Source organism: Otolemur garnettii, unplaced genomic scaffold (genome assembly GCF_000181295.1).
Source record: "Otolemur garnettii isolate 467f Iridium unplaced genomic scaffold, OtoGar3 scaffold00029, whole genome shotgun sequence".
NCBI classification, from domain to species: Eukaryota; Metazoa; Chordata; class Mammalia; order Primates; family Galagidae; genus Otolemur; species Otolemur garnettii.
In genome coordinates this window covers 18,141,117-18,157,658 of record NW_003852424.1, presented here as the reverse complement: position 1 = coordinate 18,157,658, position 16,542 = coordinate 18,141,117, and the positions used below count along the sequence as shown (strand labels likewise).

General features: G+C 36.1%; 1 protein-coding gene and 1 pseudogene across 1 annotated transcript in view; one reads left to right on the top strand and one right to left on the bottom strand.

Moving 5' to 3' along the window:
- Positions 1-2,172: 2,172 nt before the first annotated feature.
- Positions 2,173-16,542, top strand: part of SLC17A1 (solute carrier family 17 member 1) — a 39,421-nt gene continuing 25,051 nt past the window's right edge. Inside the window, exons 1-2 of the mRNA XM_003788885.2 lie at positions 2,173-2,200; positions 8,296-8,468. Of these exons, the coding sequence (XP_003788933.1) occupies positions 2,173-2,200; positions 8,296-8,468 (201 nt within the window). The remainder of the gene's footprint in view (positions 2,201-8,295; positions 8,469-16,542) is intronic.
- On the bottom strand, positions 4,653-5,450 carry LOC100965388 (annotated as a pseudogene).

Genomic DNA, 16,542 nt, shown 5'->3' with positions numbered 1-16,542 from the left:
AACTGCTCAAGTAAAAGAACAATTGTTTAATTTCCCCAGAGGGTGGAAAGGGGGTCTTCTCTGGCAAAGAACTCATTGAAAGTATTTACCATTATGGGAAAATTTGAGGGAAAATATGCCTATCTTCTCAGGCTTTTCACAAGGGAAAAAGAAAAGAACGTACTTTTAGGAATGAGTGTGAGGTAGACAGTTGTGCACAAGGACACAAAAGAAGCATGTGTTTTGTGATGTATAGTGTTGCTGTGTCTGTAAGTGGTGTGGTGTGTCTGTGATGTGTGTGGTGCACTGTGTATGGTGTGTATATGCCTCTGGTTTGTGTATGTGGTGTGTGTAGTTTGTTACATATGTGTTGTGTATGTGTTATTGTAATGTGTTTGTATGCTTGGTTTGTATGTATGAGTGAAGAATATGGGTACAGAGCCTTATGGGGATTTGTGCTGTGTGTTTATATTGTATATATGTGTGTACATATATGTGTATATGTATGGGTGGTTTATGTGTGTGTGTGTGATAGGCATGGGTTAAGTTTGTATGTGTTTGTTTATGTGTATTTTAAAATAAATAGCAACTCCAGGAGAGGTTCCAAATGTGATTATTGGTACGACTTGATGCAAAATAATAACACCTACTTAGTCAATATGCATTGAACTGAGAGACCCTGGGAGGTTGACACCAATAAGCTCTCTCTATGGAGAGACAAAAGTGGGACCCCTCCTAATGATCCCCAGAGACTTTTTTTGAAATCTCAATCATGAGAAAATGCAGCACAAAAGACAGTTTCAAAGGGAGAATCAAGGTTAAAAAATGAAGAATTTAATTGTATGATTTAACTCTTTTTTTTTTTTTTTGAGATGGCATCTCACTTTATCACACTTGGTAGAGTGCCATGGCATCATAACTCACAGCAACCTCAGACTCTTAGGCTCAAGGCGTCCTCTTGCCTCAGCTTCCTGAGTAGCTGGGACTACAGGTGCCCACCATAATTCCTGGCTATATATATATATATATATATATTCTTTTAGAGACAGAGTCTTGCTTTTTCTCAGGCTGGTCTCAAACGCCTGAGTTTAAGTAATCCACCTGGCTCAGCCTCCCAGGGTGCTAGGATTACAGGCATGAGCCACTGTGCCTGGCCTTGTATTACTCACTGCACTTCTGTCTAGCCTTAACCTTATCACTGCTAAATATGACTGAATATGCCTAGTGAGTACTGTTTTTTGTACTCTGGGCCAGCAGTGATGCTTGGCTTTTTCCCAGATCACTCTGTCCCTAGTGCCTAGCACTTTTAACTCTATGCTCTGTCCTACATATGATAGCAGTTGACAAACTGCTTTTCAAAAATACTTTGCAAATCTAATCTTAGGATCTAGAAATCTTGTGGGCATTTAATATCATATAAACTGATGTGGTCAAATCCCAAGGTCTAGGTTGATGAGCGCCTGGTGGTGCTGAATTCTGATTGTAAAGAATTACCTGATTTGAGACTACTCTATTCTGATTCTTCTTCTTTGCTGAGCTTCCTGCCATAAAATGGGGCTTGGCAGCAGTGGCTGCTCCATCCTTGGATACTAAAGACACAGACAGGTGCATGTGGGTGTGATGTGTTCCTGATTAACCTGGTGATATGAATAAGCAGTAATTACCTTTCAGCTGTATTAAGATTCAGAAAAAGAAAATAATTTATTTTACTTATTTCTTTTCTGATGTTATTTTTTTCTTATTGTACTGCCAGGTTTCTGATCTATAGCAGTCTCTCCTTCCTTAAGAGCTTCTTTTAATATTTATTGTAAGGCAAGAATACTAGAAATAAATTCCCTCAAATTTTGTCAGTTTCATAAAGTTTTTTTCTTTCACTTTTGAGAGATAACCGGAAATAGAATTCTGGGCTGGTAGGGCTTTTTGTTTTCTGTAGCTTTCAGGCTTCCTGTACATTTTTAATCAATCAAAAATATAAAGGTGAAATATCAAAGAAAGCACATATGGGAGTTGAATGGCTACTGGTATGATGGCTGGAGCAAGTTCTGCTTTGATGCAGATTTTAAATCAGACAAAAGTACTGTATTTAGTCAGTTGCCTCCCAAAGTTTTGCTGACATCAATGTGCTTCACACTCACAGAGAACAGAAACCAAACCCTTCAGCAAGAAGAGAAGCAACTTCAGCCTTGTGTGCAAATGGATAACCAGCTCCCTCCTAAGAAAGGTAACACTTTATTCTCAGCTCCATTATATAGGTTTTCTCCTTCTTAAATATAACACTACAGATTCCATGTGAGAGAATTTTACCATGGAAATATGTAAGAGGTCTTAGGAAAGTAGGTGAAAAAATCACTTCTGCTATGGTTTTCCATCAGAAAAGCCCTAAATAAAGATTCCATGTATCTTTGTTGCTTACACTTTAATTTATTTCTATTCTTGTATATTTTTCTGTTTCTCACTTGGTGGAAATTACTAGAAAAAGTAGGCTGTTTTGGTTCCATCTAAAAGCGAAGGAGACAGATCCATAAAAGGAAGAGAGGCAACATGAATGTTCTTGAGTCACTGTATTCTTGGACATCAAAGCTGGATGTTTACTGAAAATTTTTTGAGAGAAACTATTTATTTTAAGGAGGGCAGGGTAAGTACAATAAGAAATTACTACAATTGGCTTAGAGTTGTGTCCATGTCATGAGGGACACAATCCCAGAAGAGGAGTTAGACAACAGAATATATAATTTTTCCACTTAGGTAAAGGTTAGCAGTCCACTACATTTTATATTTCTTCTTATATCAGTTTTGATATTTATTCTTTTGATTTTTTAAGTGTTCATTTCACCTGTGTTCAAATTTATATATACTACATATATACATATATACTACATATCCATAATTGACCACCTCCTTAAGTTGACCTAATTTTCATAGACCAGACACACATCACATGTACATATCAGTACAGAAGGCCTAGTTCTTTGTGTTGAATCACCTCTATATGTTTTCCAGTTTGTTCCAATCCCTTGGGTGGTCAATTTACAGAGGTTCTACTGTATATACATATTTGTATTCTATATATTATTGATTTCTGCCCTTATGCTTAGTATTTACTTCCTTTCAGACTCTTTGGGTTTGTTCCTTTGTTCTGTTTCCAAGTTTTGGGGTTCTTTCTTCTTTTCTGATAAATATATTTGGGGATGCACCTTTTGCTTTGTCCATGAGTTTGACATGCATTATATTTCCTGTTTCTCAGTCACGAGTACTTTAGAACCGCCCCCCTCCCCCCGTGGTTTCCTTTTTAACTCAAAACTTACTTAGACATATAATCTATGGTATTCCTGGAGCAATGCAGAGGATAAAAATGTATAAACTCAAAAAGTCACCCCTCAAAGACTAGAACAAGGAGCCCTTCCCTGCATGTGGTGAGGATTGCTTCCCCTTTGCCAGCCAGACTCTTTTCGGTCTCTTCCAGTGACTCTCACAATTTTTCTGTTAGCTTCCCAGGTCCATTTCCTTCCCTTGTGCATTTGAGAGTTGTATGGAGAAAAGTTTGGAACAAGCTACCTTCAGTATATGTATGTGTGTGCATGTGTGCATGTTCCATTATATAGGGTAAGGGTATTAGATAAATGTATAGTTTGAGATATTTTTTAGAGACAGTGAGGTTACGATGGATATCAAAGGAAGGCGTGGCTGATGATTAAACTTCTCAGGGCATACTTTCTTGCCCTTCTGCTCAGCTCTCAGGTTCATACAGGGAAAATTATTTTGGCAGTCTGCTGACAAGGTTGGCATTATTGATCCATTGATCCCTCAATGATCCATTATTTAGCATCTAAACAATTTGGGGAAAGGTCTCCTACTATCCTTTCAAATTGCTAGAATGTTAGTATTTAATTTATGTTGTCCTTGTCCCTGCAAGGCCAAAAATATCAAGATGAAAAGTTCATAGAGAAAAATCTGCTCTCACTGCTCAATTTATGTTGTGAGGACCCTGCCTTCAGTAAGCTATTGGCCTGAATATTTCTTCTTTCTTGATAGATCATCACCCATAATTTAAATAAAATGGTTTATTTTAAATATATTTTATCTAATAATATTCTTATCTGTTTATAATGAAACTTCAGCCCAGAAAACTAGTCAACTGTCAGACACTAATGCTTTTTTTTTTTTCATTTATCAGTGTATCTGAAAAGTATTCCATATTTTTTTAAATAGCAAGTGTGTTTTTAGTCAGTATTTTAAAAATACAGATTTTGTGGCAACTTATAAATTTCTACTATAACAACACATTGATGCTTTGAACCAAGAAAATAGTACAACCAAAAATTCATTTCCAAAAACATGCAGTGCCCTTACATTTATGCATAATTTTGCTTTTAAAAAAGATGATACTTACAATTAGGTATGTAATCACTTAGATACCTCCAAGTTCTATCTGTTAAAAATACAACCTTTTAGAAAATCCAATTTAATCATCTCATTCTTTTTTTCAGTAATTTTCTCCAAACAGTGATAGACATACTCTTTGATAGAGAGAATGCAGAAAACTGTTTTTGAGCATCCCCAAATCATATATCTATAATAAAGGTTTGGTTCCAAGGAGCCTAGCTCTAATTATGAAGTAGGTCCAGTTTAGAAAGTGGCAATGAGATGGTAACTAACAATTGTACTAGCCATTTTCAAAAATTAACAATTTTAGGTATCTTTGTTTTGGGTTTCTGTGGTTTAAGCACATCCAAAATTTCTTTATAGTCTACACTCATTCCCTTTGCCCAGTGACTATTTGATCTGAATTCTGACATTCAGGGCAATCTTTCTTTAAGTGTTTCACAGAACCACAACGTTTGCAACCACCATCACAGTCCTTTGGGATTATCAGGACAAGATCTAGACAGGTGTCCCATATCCCCATGAACAAAAAATTTTGCAAAAGGAAATTTCCCAATAGCTGGGTCTACTTTAGCCTTACACTTGGTTATTTCCTGCTCTGTGGATCCACACCAGTAACATATTCCAGTGCACATATCTTGATTTGCAAGGTCAGGTGGACAATCTGCAATTTCATGACCAGGTTTTCTACAATGGAAACATGTCATTGCATTTTTCTTTGCTGCTTGGCTTTTTTAATTGTCTTCCTTCCCATTGATTGTCTTTCTTTAAAGCAACTGTAATTTCTTCCCTTACTTCCTGAATGTCTGATGCTATACTCTTCCCATTGTGAATCATCTGTGAGTTCTGTCTTAGGTATTCCATGAATCCATTCACATCATCATTTCAGTATTCTTTTTTCTTTTTGTTCTTTTTATGTTTTGCTTGGGGTGCATCATTTTTAAGGGATAGTCTATTGGTTCCAACTTGTTTGCGCTTTCGTAGTTTTTGGCTTGTTCCCTCAAAGGACTGCTTCTTCACGTCCTCCATGATGTTACAGACAAGGGTCTCTTATTATGTGGGGTAGTAATGCGTGCCCACTGAGTCATAGTTTCATCAGATGTACCTTAGCAATCACACATGGATCCTCCAGAGCAGCTGAGTTTGTGAGCCAAGTATTCCATATTTTTACCTAGAAAGTTTCCTCAGCATTTTTTAGAACTGCAACTAACTTTTGTACAGATGGATATTTTATAATACCTTTAACTGGTCACTGACTAAAAGACATCTGATTTGTTTAAAATCTTCTACTTCTTTAAATAACTTTATAAGAATGTTACCTAATGATATAAAATTCAATTCAATGGGATTGTATTAAAATATTTATGCATGTAATAAAATAGCCCCAAATATATAAAGCAAAATAATCTCATAAAAATCATAAATAAAGATACAAAAATCACAAATAAAATGTTAACAAAACAAATCTATGAATTCATAAAAACATTTTTAAAAGCCACTAAAATGTTCATATTCTACTTATATGAACATTTTAACACAATAACTAAGAAAATGACATGAAGGCTATGTTAACCAGTTTGATGGAAGTGTTTTGGACTGTTTGTGAAAACACCACACTGTACCCCAGAAGTGCATTAATGTACACAGTTACTATTCAATTAAAAAAAAAGGAAAAAAAAAAGATTTACAAATTGTAAAAAAAACAAAAAAGAAATATCTTTAACAATAAAACCAGTGGTAAAAACAAAAAAAACAAAACAAAACAAAAAAAAAAGCCACTAAAACTAAGTCAGGTTAGTTAGGTTAGCCACTAAAACTAAGTCAGAACAAAAGAAGAGTTTAACTCATTCAACATTAATTAAAAGAGGAAAACTATATGATTACCTCAATAGATATAAAAATCTCTTTACAAAATTAATATTTTTTCACAATAAAAATTCTTAGTTAACTATGGATGTATGGTAGACGGAATTCTAAGATGGCTCTCAAAATTGCCAGTCTCTATTATATTCTTGGTGGAACCATAAAAACAGAAGATAGAACCAAGAGCCCAGAGGGTAGAGTCACAAGGATTATCGCCAGGTCTCACAAAAAAAATCCATCATTTGTCTGGCTGAACTTCAAAATTTCATGGATCAATGACTATTTTTTTCCTTCATTTTCCCATTTTTGGAGCTAGAACGTCTATAACTTCATCCTATGCCTATTCCACCATTATATGGTGAAAGTGCTAAGGGCATGTAGTCTGTCTGTTTATTATTACAAGTCCACAGAGAGAATTTGTGCCCGAGGATGGATTACTTTAAGAGCCTCGTCCACAGCTGATTTAGATGATGAGATTTTGGACTTTGTGCTAATGAGATTTTGATGACCTTTTGGACTTGAATTGATCCTGTAATAAGATAAGAGAGTTAGAAACCTTGGGATAGTCTGAATGTGTTTTGTGAGTGGGATGAACATCAATCTTTAGAGACTGAAGGGTGGACTATGGTAAGCAGAATCCTAAGATCATCCCTGAAATTCCTGGCCCTGGAGGTGTACACACCTTCTCCTAGTTATTTAAACAAAAGCTAAGCTAGATGCTGTGTGCTGCTTGAAGGGGTTTTGCAGATGTCATTATGGTCCCAAGTTAGTTGATTTTATTTATTTATTTATTTATTTTGAGACAGAGTCATACTATGTTGTGACTCAAACTCTTGGGCTTAAGTGATTCTCTTGCCTCAGCCTCCCAAGTAGCTAGGACTAGAGGCATCTGCCACAATGCCCGGCTATTTTGTTGTTGTTGCAGTTGTCATTGTTGTTTAGCTGACCCGGGCTGGGTTTGAACCTGCCACCCTCAGTGCATGTGGCCAGTGCTATAACCACTGTGCTACCAGTACCAAGCCAATCATTTGATTTTAAATATGAAAATTATGGAGGTAGGACTTATCTAATCACATGAGTTCTTGAAATCTGATTCTAGAGGTCAGAGACAGAGAGAGGAGTTAGATTCAAAGTGTGAGAGAGATTTAAGATAGATTCCCATTACTGACTTTGGAGACGAAAGAAGCCATATAGATCAACTTTGCCTGCTTTTGAACTTCATCAAGACAAATTCTGGTAGCATATACTCTTTGGTGTCTAGCTTCTTTAACCGAGTATATTTTTGTTGAAATTCATCCTTCAGATCATTGACTGCATCCATGGTTCCTTCCTTTTCATTTCTATGTAATATGCATTGTATTAATATTCCACAATATGTTCATCTTTTCTAAACATTATGCTACTTTGAATAAAGCTGCTATAAATATTTCTGTACATGTCTATTAGTCAACATATATTTATATTTCTCTTGAAAAATTCCATTTATTGAAAAGAACTTTACTTTCCTGCATTCAATTGCATTAGTACATTACTCAAAACATTTGTTCAAAACATTTGACCATGTGTATCTGTCTCTAGACTCCCTACTTTCTTCCATTAAAATGCTACACTGATTACTCTCAGTTCATATTATCTCAACAAATTATTGTATTTTTTGAAATGTGGTTTTTCTCTGCAATATGGACATATGGATTTCTCAACCAGAGCATTCTTGTAAGTTTAGAAAATTAAGCAATTTTTTTGAAAGATGATATCTTTGTTTTTATTAAAGGGACTTACTTTCCAAAGTAGCCCAGGGTATTTATAAAAGGTTCCTTTAAAATAGATATGAGCCAAAGTACTTGGAAGACTGACTTAATTTTCTGGGACATTCTAGTTGGGATTATGTTCTGGGGGCATAGAATTATTCTATCACTCATACATCTTTCTATTATATTATAAATTCTCAGAGGTCATTAAGTATTAAATTAATATCTAGGGCTCCAAATTTCTGTATAGCTCTGCTGAAGGTATTTTTTTTTTTTAATCTCAGCTGTGTTAACAACTAAGGCTTTCTGTTCTGCTTTCTCCTTCCAGATTTTTGTTCCTTTCGCTATGGATTGGCTCTCTTCCTACACTGCTGTAATGTTTTAATAACAGCACAGCGCACATGCCTGAACCTCACCATAGTAGCCATGGTGAACAGCACAGATCCACATGGCTTGACCAACGCATCCACAGAGAATCTCCAGGATAATACAAAAGTATGTATTTCCCATAGTCAAAAGTAAAGTATTGTCCATAGTCAAAAGTTTAAAATCTGTCTTCCTAGCTAATTTGTGTAGAAATTGAATATCATTGATATGACAATAATAATTAGAAAAATCAGCTCAAGTCCTCATCTAACTTGCCAGTAATGACCTAAAAAAATATGTCCCATGATGAAAATATATCTCAATATTTCTGAATGGCTTGTGTTAATCCTTATATGTGAAGAAAAATAAAACCCGGAAGTTAGACCTTCTTTATAAACAAGAAGTTTGGACAAGAAAAATAAGGGAAAACTTTTAAACCAGAAGTAGAAGGTGCAGATATATTCTATATTTTCTTTATCTTTTTTGAACATACAGTATACTTAAACATTTCATCCCTGGAAGCTAAGATAGAGAAAAAATAAAAAGGGTGTAAAGAATATTTTTTTACTATATTCTACATTTTTTATAGATACATAAGCAAGTATGAACTTTAGAAATAATTTACCCCACTTTACATTAAAGATGCAATATACTATACATTTATTTGTTAAAGTAATAATCAGAATGAGGCTTAGATATGACACCTATTCATTTGTAGGAATTCCTAGACAGAGAATTTATAATAACTGCCATTAACATTTTAAGGACGCTAATGGAAAAAGCTGGCAATACAAGACAGATAATGTCAGTAAAGACAAGAAAACTATACATAGATACATATACATATGTATAAAAGAAGTACTAGAAATCAAGGAAACCAAAATAGAAATAAAAAATGCTTTTGATGGGCTCATTGGTAAAATCAACCCAGCTGAGAAAGGAATCAGTGGAAGTGAAGATAGATCATCAGACAGCAGATGAATGAAAAAAATGAAACTTACAGAAAAAGATTATGAAAAAGACACAATATTTTAGAAAGGCTAGTAAAATAACAAGGAGAATAAGGACTGTCATAGAGATACCTCACCACAGTAAGGGACACCAAATATAGAAAAGGAAAGAAAGAGGCTGAATGAGGAATATTCTGTTGTCAAGTTTCCCTCTATCATTGCTGTCAAGGAGAATGTGTCATTATTCTATTTAAAGTTTACTGATTTGAGAGTTAGAAATTTTACATAACTTTAAAATAGACATTCTTTCATTATTAACAGGATTACGCATTTTTATATTTCTGTGACCTATGCTTATTAATCATTTCAATTTTTTCTCTCATAAATGATATATTGATACCCTTGGTCCATTTTACCTATAGAGGTATTATATATTTCTTATTCATTTATATGACCCATGCAAATATATATATTTATTCCTACGATTTATATGTAGGGTATTTTACATATGAAATACTTTAATGACAACTAGTTACTACATTGAATAGGGCAATATAAACTAATGGTTGTTTGTTTGTTTGTTTGTTGGTGTATGTAGATTCACTCTGAACTCAGGCACTTTTCTTGTTTTTTTAATGAGGAACAAAATTTCAAGTTGTATTACAACCAGAAAAGGAATACATTAAAAAATTAAAAATTCACACTCTGGGATCTAATTTCTTAAAAAGAGGATTCAGAGCATCAAATCCAATCAGAAATCCCCAGGGCAATAGAAGCTACTTGTCTTTCTATAAGAGGATAGATGCTTTAGTCTTTCCATGGGGGAATCACTCTCCTAGGACTATTGTGCCACTCAGCAGTCCCAGGAGAGGTAGGGAGGAGAAGGAATATAAAATCAAAGCCTATGGGAAAACAGTGAGGTTTTCCTGAACAACTTATAGCAAGGCAGAATGGTCTACCTTCATAAACCACCCACTGCAAACTCCAAATATGCACATCCAAAACTAGAAGTAGAAGGAAAGAACTCCCAAGAGACTCAAGGAGACAAAGGATGGTGACATAGAACGGCAGACGTGCTTATCAATATTTCACATCTTCCTAACACTGGATGTCTAAAAGGTGTCTGTTCAAAATTTTATAGAAAACATATCTAAAAAGAGGTCTGTAGTCATCCTAAAAATAAATGGTCACTCTTTAGATAAGAATGAACAGATATTATCAGATATCAACACTTGATGTATCTTTAATATAAGTTTTTAAAATGGCCTGGCAGAGAAAAAAAGAAGGAAAGGAAGGCAAGAGGACAAAAGGGAAGGAGTGGGGGAGGGAGAGAAGAAAAGAATTAGAAAGGCAAGAAAACTAGAACATATTTATAAGCCCTTGTTTATCTAACCCAGCAGTCAGTCAAAACGTATCTGCAAAGGAAAAGTGTAATTCTTTTCTAAGAACATTCTGAAAATCAACTTTAAACTCTAAATATAAGAAACCTCAATCTAAGAACAAATATTGTAATCTCATTGGACTTAAAAACAAAGACTACCGAGACTGGGTATACAAAGGGGTCAATACTCTTCAGAGGTCATTTTTGGTACTGTCTGATAAAATACTGTGATCAGGCCTAATTCACCAAGTGGAAGCAAAAGTGCCTCTATTACTTAGTATGGACCTACTTTGGGAGGAGACAAAATCATCAGAGTATCTCAAAGGTATAAAAGAGCTTTGTTAGTGACAAGATGCAAGCCAGGAGGAACAACAGAAGAGCAGATCTGGTTATTGAGGGCTCCATTCTGATATGGAGGGTTTAAAAGTAAAGAAATGGGAAGACATTCTTTCCAAAGCAAAGAAAGGAGACAGACTTTAAAACAATGTCAAAAGGCAATGCAAACAGAGTTGCATAAACCATGCTGTGCCTAGGGCAAACATTTCAAGGTAAAAAACAAAGCAGCTGTTTCTGCTTATTATTGTCCCTGAGACTTTAATCCAACTCTAGTGAGTTCTTTCTTTTCACATTTTGCTATGGAGAGGGAAAAGAAAAATTTCAAGATTTTGAGTGATCTGATCATGTGCACAGCTAGAGTTGAACAAATGTCTGCTGTCTCACCTGATATAGATGAAGTGAATATTGATTTCCCTGGTGCTTCCTGTGATTTAAAAACAAAAACAACCTGGGCAGAACATTCTGCTTCACCCTCTGGGTAACCCTCTATCTCTCATTGGAAAAGATAGGGAACTTTCCTGACTGCCTGGCTACTATCTTAATGTGCTGAGGGACAGAGCAAGATGGTGAACTTGAGACATCTTCTTTGCAGCCACTGGTGGTGAAATAAGGGAGAAAGGTCTCTAGCCACCCCTGACTTGGAGCCCCTGCCCAGAAACATCTCTTCAGGTGCATAGAAAGGCAGCAGGAGACTCCAGGATCCAATGAAAAGGTTGGGAGCAGTGGAAAACTTCCAAGGAAGGCTAGTGTTTGCATACTGGCAGAGGCCAGCGAAGTTTGGGGGCAGTTTTCAGACAGAAAAGACCTCGCCTATAGGCTTTTTTATTTTTTTATTTTTATTTTTTGACCTGGGCACATTTGCTGGAGTTACTTTAGGAGAGCTGGGGTGAGTGAGTGATCTTGAATAGTGCCCAGGGGCTGGGACTGAGTCACTAAGTGAAGTGATGCTCTTGTGTTCAGCTGCTGGCCAGGTGCAGGCATTGTGGGAGATGTATGCCAGAGGACAGGGTCCTTGTGTGAGGCTGGTTCAGGAACACCTACAGAACAGGGCAACCACCGTGGGGAGACTTGAGTAAAACATCTTTCCAAGAAAAAGCCACTGTGTGGCCAAGGGACAGTGGAAGGATTGAAGCATGTCTATTAAGTAGGCTGACAAGAGATTCAGTCTCCCAACCCTCCGGGGATTGAGGGCAAAGAAATCAAGAATATGGCACAAGGTCTCCTCAGCAAGATAGTGGCTTCCTGCCCACATCTTATACAGCTGTATGAGTGTCATGATTAGCATCTCATACCCCAGAATGTCACCTGTTGTCCAGGCAACATGTGGCATTATATATATATTTTTTTCTTTGTGTTTTTCAATCTTTCCCCCTAAATGTTTCTTTTTTTCTTAATTTGTAATTTTTCATTGTTCCATTCTTCAACCATAAGGGTTCCATTTTTGCTACAGTTTTTCTGCTCCTAGTATTCTTGTTTTTCCCCCTTTTTTCTTTAGGTTTTATGTTTGTTTGTTTCATTTTGTTGTATTTTTATTTTTTCCATTTTTATTTTCTTCAATAATAAGAGCTCCATTTTTGCTATGGTTTTTCTATCCCTTTTATTCTTTCCTTCCTTTCCTTTTCTTTCCCTTTTTCCTTTTTGTAAAGATTTTTCTACTTTTCTTATATTTCCCACATAAATTTCTCAAATAACAACTAAGATATGCCTCCCTTTTCTTACATCTTATATAATTTTATTTTCAACTTTCTTTATATACTTTTATTATTATTTTGTCTTTTTTCCTGATTTCTTTTTTTTCCTTTATTTTTGTTTTTTTTTTATTAAGTCATATATACATAGATCATGAATACATTTATGCCTTTGTGGGATTTGATTATTTATACAAATTGGAGTTCTTTCAAACTACTAATTAACATAGTTTTCACCTCATTTACTTAATCACACTGTTAAGACATTTGTGTTCAATACTTGATAAATTTGACTTATACCCTTGCAATATGCTCCATAGGTGTTGTCCCACCATTAACCTTCCCTCTATTGAATCACTCCTCTCCCTTCCTTCCTTCATCCTGGGCTAGTGTTGTGATTCATCTCTCATATGAACGTGTGAGTGATCATAAATTGGTTTTATAGTAGTACTGAGTACTTTGGATATTTTTTTTTTCCATTCCTGAGATACGTTACTAAGAAGAATATTTCCCAGCTCCATCCATGTAAACATAAAAGATAAAAAGTCTCCATCTTTTTTAATGCTGTGTAGTATTTCATGGTATATATATACCAAAATTTATTAATCTATTCATGGGTCAATGGGCACTTGGGCTTCTTCCAAGACTTGGCAATTATGAATTGAGCTGCAATGAACAATCTGGTGCAAATATCTTTGTTGCCAAGTGACTTTTTGCAGGATCAAATGGCAGGTCTACATTTAGATCCCTGAGTGTTCTCCAAACTTCTTTCCAAAAGGAATGTACTAGCTTGCATTTCTACCAGCAGTGCAGAAGTGTTCCCTTTTCTCCACATCTACAACAACATCTATAGTTTTGGGATTTTATGATGTGGGCTAATCTTACTGGAGTTAGATGATATCTCAAAGTGGTTTTGGTTTGCATTTCTCTGATGATTAAAGATGATGAGCATTTTTTCATGTGTCTATAGGCCATGCACCTGTCTTTTTCAGAGAAGCTTCTGTTCATGTCTCTTGCCCACAATGAAATGGGATCACTTGTTCTTTTCTTATTAATAAGTTTGAGATCTCTGTGGATTCTGGTTATTAGACCTTTGTCAGAAATATAACCTGCAAAAATTCTCTCCCATTCTGAGGGCTATCTACTTGCTTTACTTATTGTGTTCTTGGTAGTGCAGAATCTTTTAGTTTGATCAGATCCCAGTAATGTAGTTTTGATGTTGCTTCAATTGCCTGGGGAGTCCTCCTCATAAAGTATTCTCCCAGGCCAATTTTTTCAAGTGTTTCCCCTGCACTCTCTCCAAGAATTTGTATAGTTTCATGTCTTCTATTTCTTTTTTTTTTTTAATTGAATGGTAACTATGTACATTAATGCACTTCTGGGGTACAGTGAGTTTCATGTCTTAAGTTTAAGTTCTTTAACTAGTGAGAGTCAATTTTTGTTAGAGGAGAAAGGTGTGGGTCCAGTTTCAGTCTTCTACCAGTTGCCAGCCAATTCACCCATCACATTCTATGAAGTGAACATTACCCAGATCTCCAAACAAGGAAAAGACCCAACAAGAAAAGAAAACTACAGACCAACATCTCTAATGAATATTGATGGAAGAAAGACCCAACAAGAAAAGAAAACTATAGACCAACATCTCTAGTGAATATTGATGCAAAATTAAGATCCTAGCAAACAGAATCCAGCAACACATCAAACAAATTATGCATCATGACCAGGTGGGTTTCATCCCAGGATCCCAAACATGGTTCAATACATGTAAATCCATAAATATAATACATCACATAAACAAAATAAAAAACAAAAACCATGTGATTCTCTCAATTGATACAGAAAAAGCTTTTGAAAATATCCAGCATCCTTTCTTGATCAGAACACTTGAAAAAATGGGTATAGAAGGAACACCTCTTAAACTGGTAGAGGCCATCCACAGCAAACCCACAGCCATATCGAACTGAATGGAGTAAAATTGAAATCATCTCCACTCAGATCAGGAACCAGCCAAGGTTGCCCACTGTCTCCACCACCCCCCAACATTGTAATGGAAGTCTCAGCTATCACAATCAGGCAAGAGAAGGCAATCAAGGGCATCCAAATAGGGTCAGAGGAGATCAAACTCTCACTCCTCGCTGATGATATGACTGTACACCTGAAAAACCCCAGAGACTCAACTACAAACCTCATAAGACAGATCTATCCTGCAGGGCTTCCACTGCCTGAGTTAATACTGGAGGTATATGGCATGATTCTTGTGTTAATATTCTGCATTCACCTTGTCATTGTTCAGCCTCATCTCCACACAGCTTGTAGAAGGGCATGTTGTTGGATGGTGTCAAAGTCTCACCTGTCCCATTGCTGAGGCCTTTGGCAGTCCCAGGGTTTGGCACTGCCACCACTTCCCCAGTGCCCTCAGCCATAGCCAAGCACATCCTGACCGCTTCAGCTTGAGGTACCACCACGACTTCCCATAGGCACCACAGCAACTGAAAGTCCTGGTTTCTTTTATTCTTTGTCAATCATATTACATTTACAGGACAGAGTCTCACTCTTATACCTGGGCTGAGATGCCACAGCATTGACCTGACTCAGGAAACTTTGATCCCCTGGTCAAGGGGTCCTTCTAGCTTGGGCCTTTGGAAGGATGCTATTGGTAGGTCCCCACTGCCACATACTGCTGGAGCTTTTTCTTCTCCATTTGGTGGATGTGAGGTCTTGTTTTTGAATTAGCTGGTAAGAAGCTCCTAACCTTGAGGAACCCAGCTCCACAGAGGGTGGGAATTTGAGGTGTGGGTCAGGACATACTGCCAAACACTATCACTCCTATATCTCTCTGCTCTTTTCTTCTTGTCAATCTTTTTTTTTTACTTTTTACTGCCCCTTTTCTTTATCTTTTCTCTCTTTCTTATGTTATCTCCCTTTTTACTCTTCACTCTTCTCTTTCTTTTGGTCTATGCCAAAAAGACACTTCAACACCTAAGCACAGAGAGAAGGTAATTTAAAGGGAAGGAGGAAATGAAAGGGAAAAGTAGAGGAAGGAAGCATACAAGAAAAAAACACTCAAGAGGGAGAATCAACAGAAAATTCCTGGCAATAACAACAAAAACAGAACAGAGCACACCCCTACCATGGGACCATGAGGTAGCTACCTCAGAGGATTCCTATAAGGAAATGATAGAAATGACAGAGAGTGAATTTAAAAATATGGATGATAAAAGCAATGAAGGAAATTGCTGAAGAAGTGAAAAATAATGAAAAGGAAATCCAAAAAGAGAACCAAATAAAGGATCAAAGATATGAAGAATATAGAAAGGATATAGCAGAAATTAAAGAACTTCAGGAGACAATCAGAGAATTTAAAGATGCAATAGAAAGTATCAATAACATATTAGACTATGGAGAAGAAAGAATATTAGAGCTAAAGAATAAAGCTCTTGAGCTCACATAGGCAGTGAAAGAGACAGAAAAGAAAAAAGAGGTAGTAGAAGATTCAGTCAGACAATTAGGGGAATTCATGAAGCAATTATAGGCATCCATGAAGAGGAAACACAACACCCCAGAAGGATGAAAGCCCTACTAGAGAACATCATAAATGAAAATTTTCTAAGTATCATCAAAGATTCCAACACAATCCTTTCAGAAGGATATTTAAACAGAGGCTGTCTCAAAACAGAGTTTCTCCAAGATATATTATAATGAATCTGTTCAAAATCAAGACAAAAGAGAAAATTCTGCAAGCAACTAGGAGTAAGCACCTATTGGCCTACAGGGGTAGATCCATCAGGGTGACATCAGATTTCTCAACTAAAACTTTTCAAGCCAGATAAGAATGTTCATTTACCTTT